The sequence below is a fragment of the Balaenoptera ricei genome, chromosome 8 (assembly GCF_028023285.1).
Source record: "Balaenoptera ricei isolate mBalRic1 chromosome 8, mBalRic1.hap2, whole genome shotgun sequence".
Lineage (NCBI taxonomy): Eukaryota > Metazoa > Chordata > Mammalia > Artiodactyla > Balaenopteridae > Balaenoptera > Balaenoptera ricei.
The window spans coordinates 24,862,729-24,878,340 of NC_082646.1; the positions used below are offsets into that span (position 1 = coordinate 24,862,729).

At 42.3% G+C, this 15,612-nt stretch overlaps 1 protein-coding gene across 16 annotated transcripts in view; it reads left to right on the forward strand.

The window, feature by feature from the left end:
* Positions 1 to 414: 414 nt before the first annotated feature.
* LOC132370449 (neural cell adhesion molecule 1) overlaps positions 415 to 15,612 on the forward strand; it is a 309,440-nt gene continuing 294,242 nt past the window's right edge. For all 16 annotated transcript variants that reach the window (XM_059930462.1, XM_059930463.1, XM_059930466.1 and 13 more), the window contains exon 1: positions 415 to 775. In XM_059930462.1, the coding sequence (XP_059786445.1) occupies positions 724 to 775 (52 nt within the window). In that variant the 5' untranslated portion in view covers positions 415 to 723. The remainder of the gene's footprint in view (positions 776 to 15,612) is intronic.

Genomic DNA, 15,612 nt, shown 5'->3' on the forward strand with positions numbered 1-15,612 from the left:
AAATTAACAAACAAAACCCCATAACAGCAATCCCCCTCCTCCAAATTTCTAATTTCCTGCACTTAAAACAACTAAATCCTAGGCTATCCTTATAATTCAAGGATCTTAGGATCTAAATGAAGGATTCGACAACTTTGAAACCCTACACAAACCCAAGATTTTACTTTTATTATTTACTAGTTATTAAAGTATCCAACCTTCCTGATTAAGGAAGGCTGGATGGCAGCAAGGACCGCGGAGGCATAGGTGAGAAGTGTGAAAAGAAGAAATCCCAGTTCTGCCTGGAAGACTGCCTGTGAAAGAGCCCGACTCCTCCGGCAGTTCCACGCCGGGTTTTGCAGGCGGCCGCAGCTGCCTCCCCTGTCTCTCTTACCTCCTTGATGTTCGGCACTATTTGTGGCCGGCGTGGTGGAAGGACACAGTGAGGTTCTCACCCCCGCCCCCAGCTCCCATCCCCAGTTCCATCAAAGCGAACCCGGGCCAGCGCAAGGATCTCCGAGTTGCGAATGTGCTGAGGCTGGGACTGTCACTCATTCTCCGATCAGCGCGTGAACGCAGCTCGGTGGCGGCTGGCAGGAAACAATTCTGCAAAAATAATCATACTCAGCCTGGCAATTGTCTGCCCCTAGGTCTGTTGCTCTGCCGCTGTCCACACTCGCTGCACGGGGGGGGGGGCAGAGAATTTACCGCGGCAAGAACATCCCTCCCGGCCAGCAGATTACAATGCTGCAAACTAAGGATCTCATCTGGACTTTGTTTTTCCTGGGAACTGCAGGTACATTTTCAAAATTAATATTCGCAATTTGATTTGCTAATTGAACCCTCCCCCCACTCCTCTCCCCGAGGAACGCTGTTATTTGGGGTGGTTTTACATGGAATGCTAAGGGTGGTCATTTTCGTTGAGCTGAGGAAGGAGCGCGTCGCCCTTGCTGCCCACCCGAACCCTCCCGGGCTGCCTGGACCGGGGCAGCCTCCCCGCGTAGCGAGTGCCGGGCGCCCCTCCAGCGCGCCCGCCCTTCCCACTTTGTGTGCCCGCTGCGCTGGGAGCGGAGCAGCCCGCTCCCGGGACGCTGCGGCCGCGCCGGTGATGGGCAGCGCTCCATCCCCGAAGGCGGGTGGCGGGCGGCGGAGCGGGGGAGGCCGCGGTCCGGTGGTGCAGCCGCACAGGCTCGGGTTCTGTGGGGAAGCGGCTTGTCAGCCCCGGTTCCGCGAAGAGTGAACAATAAGGCCGGGGCAGCCGCCCCCGATCGTTATTTCCCCGGGTCTAATAAAGTGGGGCTCGCCGCCTTTGCGCCTTTCCCCCCGGCCCCGGCCGAATAACGGTTTGAAAAATGGGGCGAAATGGGCAGAATCTCAGGGCTGTGTGGCCGTTGTTGCACCCCCGTCGGTATGACGTTAGTTTTTCATTTGCCAAATATCTGGTTAGTTGCAAAGCCTGCTCTCGGCCCGGAGCAAGGAGGGATGGGAGGATCGAGCGCCGCGTTTTGACAGGAGGAAGTGCGGAGGGGCGGAGGGCGAGGAGGGCGTGATCGGGGTTGCCTGGTGTGTGCGCGCGCGCGTGTGTGCGCGTGTGTGCCTTCACACGCACCGCGAGCCCCATGTTGCGTGGTGCGAGAGAAGAATGGCAGGTAGCCGCCCGAAACACCTCGCCCCAGTCTCCTTTCTTTGGGCGAGGTTCCTGACCCTGGCAAAGTGCGAACAATAGGAGCTGGGAGGAAGACAGTAGTGATGCTGCCGCGGGTTGCGGGGGCTGCGCCGCCGCCCATAAAACCTTGGCGGCAGGGAGGGAGGTTTATTTCATTTGGGGTATTTCTATCCCGGCCTCCCTGGAAGATTCTTCCGTGCGTGCCCACCCTTCCCTCCAGCTGCTCACCCCACCCCGCCCCGCCCCGCCCCACCCCACCCCAGGATTTGCGTTTTGGAGCTGACGGACGGGGAGGGGGAAGAAAAGGAGCAGGAACCGGAGAGAGCTGGGTGGGGTGGGCAGACATTCTCGGTGGGGGGCGTGCGCTGGGAAGCGCCCGAGGAAAGCCGGGCGGAGGGGTCTGTGTGTTGTGGCCGCCGCTGCCAGCTGCCGCTGGAGCTGCCCTAGACGGCCGAGCCTGGGTCGGGGAGCGCGCGGGGTGGGCCGGGGAGCACCCAACGCGCCCCCTCCCCGGGCGGCACGAGAGACGCGCTCCGCCGCCGCCTCAGGCCAACTCGGGTCCCTCCCATGGCGACCAATCAGAGAGAGGCTGGCTGGGCGGGAAGCCGCGAGAGGCTTTTATTTCGGCGCGGGTGGCGGCCGGGAGCTGCCAGGACCGTCTCCCGGTGCTCCAGCGTAACGGTCTCTCTCGCCCCCCGCCGGGAGGAACCCCGCCCTGCGGCGGGGTCCCCAGCCTGCCCAGTTTCTGAGGAGATAAAATGAAGTCGAGGTGGTTACCGGGAGGTCTCCTGGTCTGGCCCGCCCGTGTTTCCCCACTCGTGCCTCCTTCACGCCGACTTGGAGCATCCCTCCCGCCCCTCCGGCACACACACACCCGCGGAACCGTCCAGACCGGAGCGTGCTGCCTGGGAGGGCGCAGAGGCTGGGCGCACCGACACGCGTGCGCTGACCGGCGGGCAGGGGGCGAAGCTGGGGGCGGGGCCTTGGAGGGGTGGTGAGGCCCCCAGTGAGGGGTAGGGGGAGGGGGTCGGCCAACCCCAGCGGGCTTCTCGCTCTGTACCGGCAGTCCCCGGGTCAGCTTCGCCCCCACCCACCCCGCCCGGGCATGCCCTTTCCCATCGTGTCCGTGGGACTCCCGGGCGCGAGTTCCCCGCCCTGCACGCGGGGGGGCGTGTCTGGGACGTCCTCTCCTCTAGATGGGGGCGTAACGGTAGAGACCTGATTTTTGGTAGGCCTTTAGGGGGGATCGCCCAGACACCCTTTCCAGCGTCGTGATGGGTGTAACTCTTGGTGTTGGGATCCCCAGGGAATCCCAGATTGGATGTTCAAGGCTGCCCAGGCAAGGGTGGCATTCTGACCGGTGTTTTCTGGAAGGAAAGCGTCCTCGTTCGTGGCCCTAGTAACGTGAGGATGGGAAGAAGGCAGAAGAGGAAACACATACAAGGTTGCTTAACAAAAGAAAGAAGTTGAGCGGTTTTCCAAAGAGAATTTTCCATTAAAGTATTGTTTTTACCATAGTTTAAAAAAAAAAAGTAGAGTTCAAGTCAAAGGGTCAGGACGAAAATAAAAACGAAAACACACACACATACGTTTTCTTGTTGTTGTTGTTGTTTTTTGGCCTGCAGTGTTCTGTCGTCTCCAGGGACAATGGTTGTTCAGTCTCTGCTCCACTGGGCGCACATGAAAATTTAGATGTAAGGTGTGCTCACCTTAATATACCAAAGGAATCAGGTCTGCTGCCCCTCTGTCATTTTGGTGTCTTCTGCTCCTTAGGAATAAAGTGAAACGTTGTGGAATTACACAGCAAATTTGAGTTTATTCTAGCTGCAGTTTTAGATGTTTTGTGGAAAAATTGTTTGATGGAATTATCTGGAATGGTTGTTAAGTCATATGTTTATTTGATAATTTTATAATCCTCTGCCAGTTTAACTTGGAAGAGTCAAGGAGTGATCAGGACTGGTTTTCTAACAAGTAGCACCAGATTAAGAACAAAGAACACCTTTGCTACCCAAAAGCTAGCTTGCACTGTATTTATAGTATATATAATATCATTTACTAAACGAATTAAGGTATGTTTCAGCAGAGTTTGCTATGAATACCGTTATGGTGAGCTATATTTTTTCATTGGTTTTCATTTCAATATCAGTAATGTATCTTTCTGAACAAAATTTAATGGAATGTAGTAAAGCCATATTTAAGAATGTGGGAAACCTTTTACAACTCTGTCCAAAAACTGAAAAGTTAATTATTTTTCAACAACTATTAGCATATTTTAAAATATTAAAAAAATAACCTAAACTTTATTTAAAATTCAACAGAATTAAACGAAAAGAGAATAAAATTCAGACATTGTGGATGTTTGGCCTGTCATTTGTTTAATAGTTTTTGAGTTGCTATTCCCACTACGAAGATTCTAAAGATCTACCAACTGGGGCTAAGTTTTCATTAGTCTAACACTTAACATTGTTTTTTAGAGTCAGTTTTCAGGAAGCTCCCCCTGTCTTCCCCTAACACATTGAACTTGATGATTTCTTTCCAGATACCTTTACCCAGGATGTTTTTTAAAAAATAATATTAAAATAGCAGAAAATAGCAGGACACATGCATGTTTAATAAAGGAGGTTCATCTAAGACTCTATGCTAATTGATTAAACTGAGGGTTTGTTGATTTAAGTGGCTATTGTTTCTCGAGCTTGATAGTTCAAGAATTAAGGCACTAATTGTTTGCCAAAAAAAAATTATGGTGTGGGTGTGCTGTTTGCAAGGACTGTAGGTGCTTAGTCAAGGCAGCAGTAAGAGAGAAAAATTAGTCACTGGAACCCCAAATTCTGAGTTTTGCATAGTGCTTTTCTTTGGAATACATTTATCATTAATTGATTTCCTCAAATAGGTAATATGTCATTTAATGTAAGTAATCTATATCTATATTTTTTCTTCATAGGGAACGACATCTTAATTGCCTTTCAAAATAGCACCATTTTGTCATTCAAATACTAATCTTTAGACATGACATGTTTTTGTTTGCTGCAGAACTCAGTTTTGTAAATTACAGACAGCATCTTGTAAACTTTACACTGCTTGAAATACAGACTTTGGAATTTCTGATCCAAGCACTGAAATTTTTAAGGTGACAAAGCCTCTATTTAATATTAGTTTGATGAATCCCCCACATTTATGGTCTTCAGAGTTACAGAACTGGGGCTGCTTTCCAGACTGAAAGGGGCTTCAGTGCTGCTGGCAGACCTCCAAAGATATTTTACAGACAGTTCTTCCTGTCTTGGTGGAAAATAAGTGATCGACTACCTGTTGCTAAAGAACGGTTTGAACTTTCCCTGCTGATCTTGGGTTTGTGGTGCTGGAGAGCAGAACCAATCAGCAGGGAGGGGAGAGAAGGGACTGGCACCTGCCCCCATCAGTCTTCTGGGAACCGTCACCCTGGGAGGAGACAAAGGCGTTTTAAAAAGGCTCTCCTGCACTATTTAAGTATTGAGCTTTTGAGCACACACATGTCTTATGCTGTCTATATAAATATTTTAATGTAAATTCCATAACTGATAATTCTTCGGTTTAGTCACCTAACGGATATATAGGCTAAGAAACTTTTGGAACATTAAAAGAAGTGACAGGAAATTATACATAGCATTTTTCCAGTCTTAAAAATGAGTTACAAATTAAACAAAATTGAAAACATGACTCAACAGGCCATATAATGATAATAGCTCTTTGAGCTTTGAATCAAGAAGACTAAAGGTTAAGATTCCTTTAGTTAAAAAGGAAGAAATAATACGATTCAGAGGAGAATTTTATACATCTCTTAAAATGGTGAGTCTCTGAGCAATATTGTCAGAGACGGCCTCTTAGGAAGAGTGAATGCCCAAGGACCTCTCCGAGTCCTAATGAATAGGTCTCTGTGAGATCCCAAGTTTTTCATATGAAAAAAAATGTAGTGAAACTATTATTTGTAATCCAGGTAGATGTACTTACTACTATAGAGCAGTACAATGCAGAAGTCAATCTGAAGGTCAGAGGCATGTCAACTCTAGCCCTTTTTGTTATTACCTCTTGGTGCCAAACCTTAAAACCATTTGCTGATGTAGAGGGACGTAAATTATTTGGCGTTTCCAGTGGTGCCATTACACTCTTTTATTTCACGGTGTGGAAATGCTGTCTCTTGGCTGAAGATCCTCATTAGGAGCCTTGCCTTTTGATGTTGGCCTGGGTGCCAAATGGTGGCTTTTCGGGCACTTTCATTACATTACACTGTTAGGCCATGCCCCTGAGTTCACTGTTTTCAGTTAGGTAGACACACTTTTCCCTTCCTGCAGGATTAATTTAACTTCCAGGCAATCACTCAAAGAGGACTATACTAGAAGGACAAGACATTTGGTCTATCTTGTGTATGTGTGTTTTTGATTTAAAAAAAGATTTTAATAAACCTGTTAGGCATTCGTTTTCTCTCAGATATATATGCTTGCCTTTCAATTCAAAGATTGCCTCACTGGTATGACTTGAAAGGCCTCTGCATAACTTGTATTCCACTGGATACTCTCCCTGAGTAGCTTTGATTTGGAGCTGCAAACCCTGGCAACATCTGGCCCTGTTTTCCATTCTGTATCATTCTTAAGAGGTCTGATTACCTCACCATTTAGGAATATTCATAGTGGTATCACACTGTTAGAGACTGGGTTACAATAGGTATTCTCTTAAATAGTTCATCAAATATGTTGAGTGCCAGCTTTTTATCATCAGCTCTGTGGGGAATTACAAAGCACCATGATGACCTAAATTTCTGCTGTCAAGGAACCCTGTGAGTAAAAGAGCCTGGAGATTAAGTGTGGCCAGCGGCCTAGGGCCCTAGGGTGAAATCCCAGGCATACGGATCCTTTATTAGCTCTCTGATCCTGGGCAAGTCAGTTCCCTTCTCTAAGTCTGTTTCGTCTTCTGTGAAATGGGAAAATTAGTAACACCTACTTGGTAGAGATTTTGTGAATATTTTCAAATGCACATGAGCTGTGCTTATTAAGGAGAAAGAGGGGTGTATATGGGTCTAGAAAAAATAACTATTCAGACATAATGGTCTTGTTTTAGACAGACTTTAAAAAAGGATGTAATAGGAACTCTACTTCAAAGATGAGAACTAGATTTTTTTAAAATCTGTTTTTAAATATGCCTGCGTGTCTTGTTGGTTTATGAATACTTCAGAGAGAAAGTGGTCTCATTATGAGGTTGAAAGCCTTTAGCACAGGGATGCATCTGGGTCTCACGGGGGCCAAAAGGTCTACAATTTTGAATGCCCTCTTTAAGGAAAATTCAGTACTCTCTTGCTTTCGACCGTTAGAACAGGTCATCAGGTCCCCATCCCCTCCAGAGCCTTGGAAGGAACCCGTGTAACAGAGGAGCCCATGCAAACATCTGACCTGCCGTAGCAACTGTGTTGGTCTCCTTGGGCCCACTCGCTTGAGAATGCAAGCTAATTGTTACAATGTGTTAAACATGTACCTTGTAAATGTTGTGCAGTGCTTTGAAGATTAGAACCATGTATCAAAATCAAAGTTATTTTTGAAAAGAAAAAGCTATTTGACCTTTATTTTATAGAATATCTTAGGTGAGATCTGAGGTGATTTAATATGTCTCACTCACTGCTGATATTTTTTGTAAATTACAAACTGGAATAAAATAAGGTAATTGATATTATTATTCAAATGAGTCAAACATAAGTGCCCTATTGGCGGCGCAGGAAGAGGTTTGCCAACTAAAGGCATATGATACTGGAGAAGAGACTGAAGGTTTTGTTTTAGCAATCAAAGAGGGAATAAACTGAATATATAATCCCAATAAGTGAGTGTGTCTTAATCATCACTATACAATTCACAGAGTGTTTGATATGCATTATATCTTTTAATTTTCATATCTTTTATTCGGTAAATATTTATCAAGCACTTATTGGGTGTTGGGTGCTAGGAATATAGTGGTAGACTAAACATAACATCATTCCTGTTACCTAAACATACATCATCCCTATATAGAGCTTCTAGTCTAATAGTGTGGAGGAATATAGACATTAGCAAAGTAATTCATACACATCTTTATAATTATATATTCTGATTAAAAACTAAGGAAAGGAGAAGGGTGCTATGAGAGTTTATCAGGGGGAAATCTTTCTTTGCGTAGTTGGGCGAGTGAGCAGGTAACATTTAGAGAACTCACTGTGAAGTAGGAAGGACAGACGCTCTTCTCGTTTTAAGGCATGGTTGATTGACTACTTAACAAACATTGGTTGAATCACAACAAATATTCCTGACTTCCTTAATTCAGTGAACCTTCCTGAAACCTTGTGATTGTCAAATAGTTTCAGGAATTGTGCTCAGTTTTGGGTTATGAAGTCAAGTAAGATTTGCCTCTGCTTCTAGAGCTTACCATCTAGGGTTGGGGAGAGACATACTCTACTTACAAATAGAGACATGAATTAAATGCCATTGGAGCACAAGGAAGGAAGCAGTTAACTCTGCTTGGGGCTCCCTTGAGCTGGGCATGGGGCACCAGTTTGCCTTCACTGGATGGAACAGGAAGAAGATGTGATTCAGCAGAACCAACACACGGAGATATGCATATATACAGTCACGTTTGGGGAACAGTGTTGGGTACCTTGGGGGAGAGGTGGCCAGAGATGAGGAGAAAAACCAATTCTCTAAGGCCAGATCGTGTTAGGTCTTGAAATAGAAACTGAGTCTAAGAAGGGGTAAGTGATTTACACAGGTGAAGCTGGGACTATAACTTATATTCGTTGGCTGAATTTCATCCTTTTTTAAAGTTAGGATAATTTGAATACATATAGCCTCGGAATACATGCCAAGCAAATGTGAATTTGCTTGGCTTCTGGGCTGACCGATCTGATGGAAGTGAGGGGGCAGTGGTAGGTGGAGGGCAGTGTCAAGAGCTTTGGAGTCTGACAGGTCTAGGTTGAGGTCACTGTCACTGACATTCTGCAAGGTGCTGCCCTTCTGAGCCTGCTTCCCCTGTGTAAAATGGAGAAAATGACATCTCCCTTACGGATTTTGGTGAGCTTAAATAAAATCACATATGTAAAACAGGTAATATGCTGTAGGTACTCAATATATTCTATTAAAAGGTTCATCCTGCATGGAGGTTTTATTTGAAATTTTTATTAAACAGGTGTGCTGTGAATGTGATGTGCAGAGTTCTGTGCTGGAGGCTGAGGGGAAAAAGAAAATACATTTAAGCAAGTTATACCAGGCCTGCAGAGGCTTTCAGATGGCTGGGGAGAAACCACTTACTTTGTTCAAACACTTAGGAAATCCTGAAAGGTACTATGTGAATAAGTGCCTAGAAGGAAGAAGACAGGTAATAATTGTGAGAATTGTTCAGAAAGGCAAAAATTGTCTTGGTTGGTTTAAATGTCTGGAAAAAGATGTGGCAGAGCTAGTACTTGATCTGAAGCTCCGGGGACATAAGGATAAATAAGAGGAGGAAGGACCTAGCTCTCTGTAGACGGAGATGCATCTAGCTAGAGGATTATTGGTATTGAAGAGCAGTGAAAGCAGACTGGATATTGGGACAAATCGTATTAAAATTTTAAATGCTGCACAAAGGAGAGGGTGCTGCTGGAGATGTAAGAGAAATCATTTAAAAAAATATTTAAGAGTATAGTCAACTACAGCAATTGAACGTCTGCTGTGCTAGGCTCTGTATTTGTTGCCAGCTATGAATTAGCAGAGAATTAAGTAGGAGCAAATCAATAGAGATCGTTGCAGTCCTTAAGGGGAGTTTTGGTTTTATGTGGCAGCCACTATAGTGGCTGGACAAAATCGTGAGTTGGTAAAAGGATTTTTGCTGCATTACGAAAAATCAGGTAGATGATGGAGAACCCAGAGGCTAGGAGATAGGAGAGCCAGTTAAAGCTGCTTTGAAGGCCAGTGAAGTCTAATGAAAGTCTTTTGCTTTATGGGGTAGGAAGATGTGTATGTGGGGAAAGGAACTGTTGGGCTTAGATTAAAAAGATTTGGGTTCAAGATTTGGCTCTGCCACCAACTGCTTAGTGAATCTGTGTGAGTCACTTAATACCTTCGAACTGTAATTTCCTCATTTGAGTAGGAGAAGCAAATAAAATAATGTATGTGAAATGCACTGCAAACCAAAACACTTCACAACTCTACCTTTTATTAATAGATACGTAGCTGAAAAGTCTTATAAAAATTAAATTTTATGTATCAGAGGGGCTTGTTAAAGAAATCCAACTGCGATATATTTTATAGAACAGATAATCTTGGAAAGATACGCTTGTAATGGCTTTGGATTAGGATAAAAAGGACACACAGCTGACATGTTGGAGATGACAAATCAACCAGAAGAGGTAGATGATAGGTCCAAAATGGTAGCTGACTGAGAGAGAGAAATAATTTTAAGCAACAAACCCAAGGTAATGAAATAATCATGGTACTGTCAGTATGACAGGGAATTGAGAAGAGGCGTTACCTTGGATGAAAGATGGATAACCTCAGTTTTATACACATTAGGTTTTAGAAAAAATTTGGGCATCCTAGTGTCTTAACTTGTATGCAGGTCAGTATTTTTCAGCCGTGGGTGGTGAAATCTATTCAGTTGGCTTCCACTAGCATTAAAAAGAAGGAAGGAATACAAGGAAGAAAGAAGGAATGGAATAGAATAGAAAAGAGAGTATGTCTTATGTAGTGAGGGTAGGTATTGTTTTGTTAAACTTTTATTGACCCGGTTGTGATGGAAAACATATATCATGTTATGACTCAGATCAAAAAAGTTAGAAAGCTAATCCTCATAGATGGAGGAATATAGGACTAGAGAGAAGGTAAAACTATCTGTAGTGCAGAGAAGGGACAGGATAGAGATTTAATGGGTTTTGGGGGAGAGCGAGAAGTAGTGACAGTGAAAATAATTACTGAGCATGTCCGAAATCTGTTAGCTGCAGATGTAAAACAAAACCCAAAAACTCTCATGTACAATTCCTTGATAGTAAGAGAGCTTACTGTCTAGTGGAGAAAGAAAAGACAACTGGGAATACCAGGTGGCATTTAAAGTCAGAAACGTGGCTAAGTAAGATTGTCGAGGCAGGATAAAGATTATCTGTGCACCAGGGGAGATTGGAACTCTTCTCAGTGTAAGTGAGCTCTGAAGGAGGTTGTAAAGGAAGGATTTAGCGTGGATGAGGTATGTTACTTGTTGTGTGTTTGGAAGGAAGCTTGGAGGAAGCCCAGCTAAGGAGACCAAGAAGACTGAGAGTCGTAGTAGTCTATATTTTTATCCTCTTTTGGTGGAGAGAAAACACCATGAATTAGAACGCGTACATTGTGGAGTCTTTATCACACCCGAAGTATTTATGTTGTTGTGTTTATGTAGCATCTAGAATGGTATCTTGTCCATAATTTAGAAAGTGATATTGAACAAAAAAAAGGTAGCCAGAGCCTCGTGGTATGAATGCCTAGGTTAGAGAAGGATGATAATGTTAAATGGAAGAGTTGGAAACAAATGGTATTTATAAGCATAATCCCAATTTTGTTTTAAAAAATCTCTTTCACTTCTTAAGACTGGAAGAAGATTAATTTTTATACCATCTGAGCTTTCTCTGATGAGCTTTATGTTCAGATTGCAAAACAAATAGTGCAATAAAAAAGAGGTAGGTAAGAGTATAAGGAGGATGAGACTCAAGTAGCATCTTTGGATTTGGAGGAGAGTGGTGATCTTAGAGTAATTTCAGTCGGATGGTGAAATTCAAGTTCTTAGAATCAAAGACTGAGTAAGAGCTGATATCCTGGATACTTGACCAAAAAGAAGGGGAGAAGAGGTGTTTGTTGGGAAGGCTTTAAGCTGAGGGCCATCTGGGCATATGTACCTGCACACTGAGGGAGAGAGCCAGAAGAGGTTGGCGAGGCAATGCACCTACCTTTTTAAAAATTTCAAAACATTTTTATTATTGCCAAAGAAATCCCATGCCCATTAGTCATTACTTTTCATGCAAAATCTTTTGAAGTCCGTTCTGCCTGTCACATATTGGATGCATTGCTTTTATCAGATCAGCAAAGGAGTGGAAATGGTTGAGATTGACCACTTTTCTAATGTTCTTTTATTCATATTTCATCTGCAAGTGTCCATTCTGTCCACATGAGATACTGCCAATCACCAGTTAAGCTGCAGTTGCTATATGATATTTAGATTTAGGGCACAAATGGAAACCTTAAAGATCTGCTATCCTGGGCATGAGAAGATCTAAATTCAATACAAACACTTTGATTTAAGTTATAGTTATAAATTATCTTCCTTTTTTTAAATTGGGGTATAGTTGCTTTACAATGTTGTGTTAGTTTCTCCTGTACAACGAAGTGAATCAGCTATATGTATACATATATCCCCTCCCTCTTGGACCTTCCTCCCCACCCACCCCCAATATCTTCCTTTCTTAATTTAGTATCTTTTTTTGGTGTTTTAGCGGCAGTGCATACTGTAGGGGGCGCTCTGTAGGTCTTTTATATCAGACTTGATTTTGAAAGGTGGCTCTCCTGCTGTCCATGACCTTGATCCAGTAATTTAATCTCTCCAACACTCAGTTTATTTATGTGTGAGACAGGGATTATAATACCCACCTAAAAGTGCTGTTGTGAGGACAAAATGAGGTAATTTATACAACTGTCTGGCACATAGTAAACTCAGTCATTTTTTTCCCATTTCCCTTCTTTCTGCTAAGGTTCACAGTGAAGGGGTGTACAGTTAGTGTTGGATTTAGATATTGATTATAATTAGAATCACATTTTTTCCATTTATTTTTCATCCTCTGAGAGTTCAGCATTGAACTCACCATGAGTTGCAACTGAGTTAGAAATGCTGTGGCTGATTGCTTAGCTGCTTTACCTTCCATGAAAGCAAAGTCATCTTGATTTTGAGAAAAGTGGAAGTTTAAGAAACAAATTGGTTTATATAGATTCTATTTTCTATTTGCATAGAGTTAATATTAAATCTGTCAATGGTGGAGCCATAATATTTGAAGTAATGGTTGCTGATAAAGAACCTACTGTTGATACTTGATTAATATGGAAGTCATTTGTCTGGCAACCTTTATTTTTTGGAACATGAAGAATGAAGAATTAAGGGAAAGAGTGAAGAAGTGAAGGAATGCAGCCTCTGGATAGCCAAAATACATATCCCCAAAGACCATGCACTGAACTGTACACACTTGACTCATAGGGAAGCCCTTAAAGCCCTTAAACCTTTATTCACCAAGAGCCTATATATTCTTAATTAATTTCCTAGATTCTACCACATTTATAAAGATTCCTAGATTCAGATTAGAATCAAATGAAACATGACCACTAGGTACAGGTACACTGATGGTAAGAAGATGTAGTAACTTGAATGGATGGAAAAATTATGAGAATCAGACTCAAGAACACAAAAAAGCATGTCAGTCTTAGCCATTTAGTATTTGGCTAAAAAGAAAGCCCTATACATCACAAATGCCAAGGGAATGTCTCTAACACAGTGCAGTATAAATAATGCCTATTTATGACTAAACCTCATTTTCAAGCAGCAGGTAACAGTTATATGGACTCAGTTATTGAGCATGTGTCTTTAGTGTTCAGCTCTGTACTAGGTGCTAAAGGAGTTAAGACTATTTTTCCATATAGTTGGAAAAATAAAACAAACTTAAACATAGGCACCATTATCTTCACCAATGGCAAGTTGGATGAAAGAGGCAATGTAGTTAGCGTTACTCATCTGGAAAATCTACTCATGACACATTCTAATCCCCAAGGATTTAGGACAAAGGAGATTTCATATTTCATTCTTATAAAGTGACTTCGTTACACTGTATAGCTTCTCAGGTTGGCTTGAAGCCCATAGCTATTTATTTACCATTAAGATAAGGTGGGTCAGCTAGTTTGTTTCTTCTCTGCTAAGTTATACTAAATATATCTTGAGATTAAAGATCCTAACTAGTCAAGCAATTGGACTTAATTGGTTGTCATGCCTCCCTTCTTTCTTGAGTTTAATTTTTACTTTTAGCAAAATGAAATGTCTATGTTTAAAAAGTTAGTTTTATAAGACTTGTAACAAAAAACATTAGTCCCCTTCCCCAACTCTTTCTACTCCTTCTTACCCCTCCTTACCCCTCCAACCATTGATTTTGACTCCCCTAAAGTAACCACTTTCTACTCCTTTAGCTGTTTCCACATTTTTTATCTCCATATTTATACTTTCTTAATTTTCAGTCTTAGGTATTATTTATTGACTTTTTCCTATACGCACTGCCCACCACCTCCTACTTCCTTTACCTTAGCCTCCCAATATAGCAATTTTTCCATTTTTGGTTAAACCAGTATTTAATGTTTACATTATTATGACCATGTAAATATTTTTCACAGCTGAGCCTTGATGTATGCTATGATTTTATTCCTTCTACAGTTTTCTGGATTTTTTTGGAGTTTATTATGGCCTCAGTTTTCTTTAACTTAGTTTTCTACATACCCATCATTAATTCATGGTCAAGTTCTCAAAATGAAGTATATATCCCCCTCTCAATATGTTAAAACATGGTTATTTTTTTTCTTCTTCTCAGACATATATCCTAGACCTAACCCTTGTTTTTCAGTCTAGACTGTTAGTTTTCTAGGCTTGTGGCAGTTAATTTATATTTGCCTGATATAATTCTCTACATTGGAAATTGTTTTCCCTGAGAGTTTTGAAGGTGTTGCTCCAGGTTTTCTAGCTTTCTGTGTTGCATTTGTGAAATCCAGTGCATTCTAGTTCCTGATAATTTGTATGAAACTTGTTTATTTCTCCTATAGAAGACTTTAGGATCTTCTCTTTATAGTGTTCTGAAATTTCACTATGATGTGCCTTGATGTAGGTCTGTTTTCATTTATTGGAGTAGATTCTCAGTAGGCCATTTTAGTCTGGAAATTCATGTCATTCAGTGCAGAGAAATGGTCCTACCTCATTTATTTGCTATTCTCATATCTTTTTAATTTCTTTTTCTGGAACTCTTATTCAGAAATTGGATTGATTATCTGACTTTTCTTATCTTCTATCTCCTATTATTCATTTCTTTGTCTCACCAGGCCCCATCCCTTATTTTCTGGGAGGTTTTCTCAGTTTTTTGCCAATATTTCTATTGAATTTTATATTCAGCTGACATATATAACATATAAAACACATAACTATATAAGCATATATTAAAAATTTCTAAGAGCTTTTATGTGGTCTTGATGTTTCTTTGGTAGCACCCTCTTCTTGTTTCTTGATGCAATAATCTTTATATCGCTGAGTATTTTAGAAAATTTTCCTGCTTCCTGTATTGTCTCTTTTTCCTTTGAATTCCTCTTTATTGTTGTGTTTAATATCTCTGCTGTGTTTCATGTTGTCTCATTTCATTTCTGAAATTCTAATGGTCCCTGGCTGTTTGTTGGTAATTAAGGGTGAGACACTGAAAAGCTGTGGGGAAGCTCCATGTGGGTGGGCTTCACCGCAGAGTGATTCTGCAGAGATCTGGTCCATTGGGTGGGGGACATCTGCATCCACACATTAGTACCTGTGTTTTGTCTTGTGCTGATCAGCTGAAGAGAATCCAACATTTTGCAAATTATAGGGTATAAGTCTGACTGTTCTTTTTCTCTAAGCTGACTGGGAGAAATGGTTTGGGGGTATTTTATTCAGTTGTCAAGATTTCATTTAATCCTCCTGTTTGCAGTGGGGCACTCTGCCCTCAACAATGCCTGGTATCCCCAAGAGCAAAGTCCCTGTGATTTAACTCTCCATTAATAAAAGTGCAGTCTTTTACTGGCGTGAGGAAGAATGCAGGATGGGAGATGAGATACATGGCTGCAACCCTCCTATGGGTTATGTGTGTGTGTGTGTGTGTGTGTATGTGTGTGTGTGTTGGGTTGAAGTTAGTGGTGTGAGAAGGCGTGTGGTAAGAGAGGAAT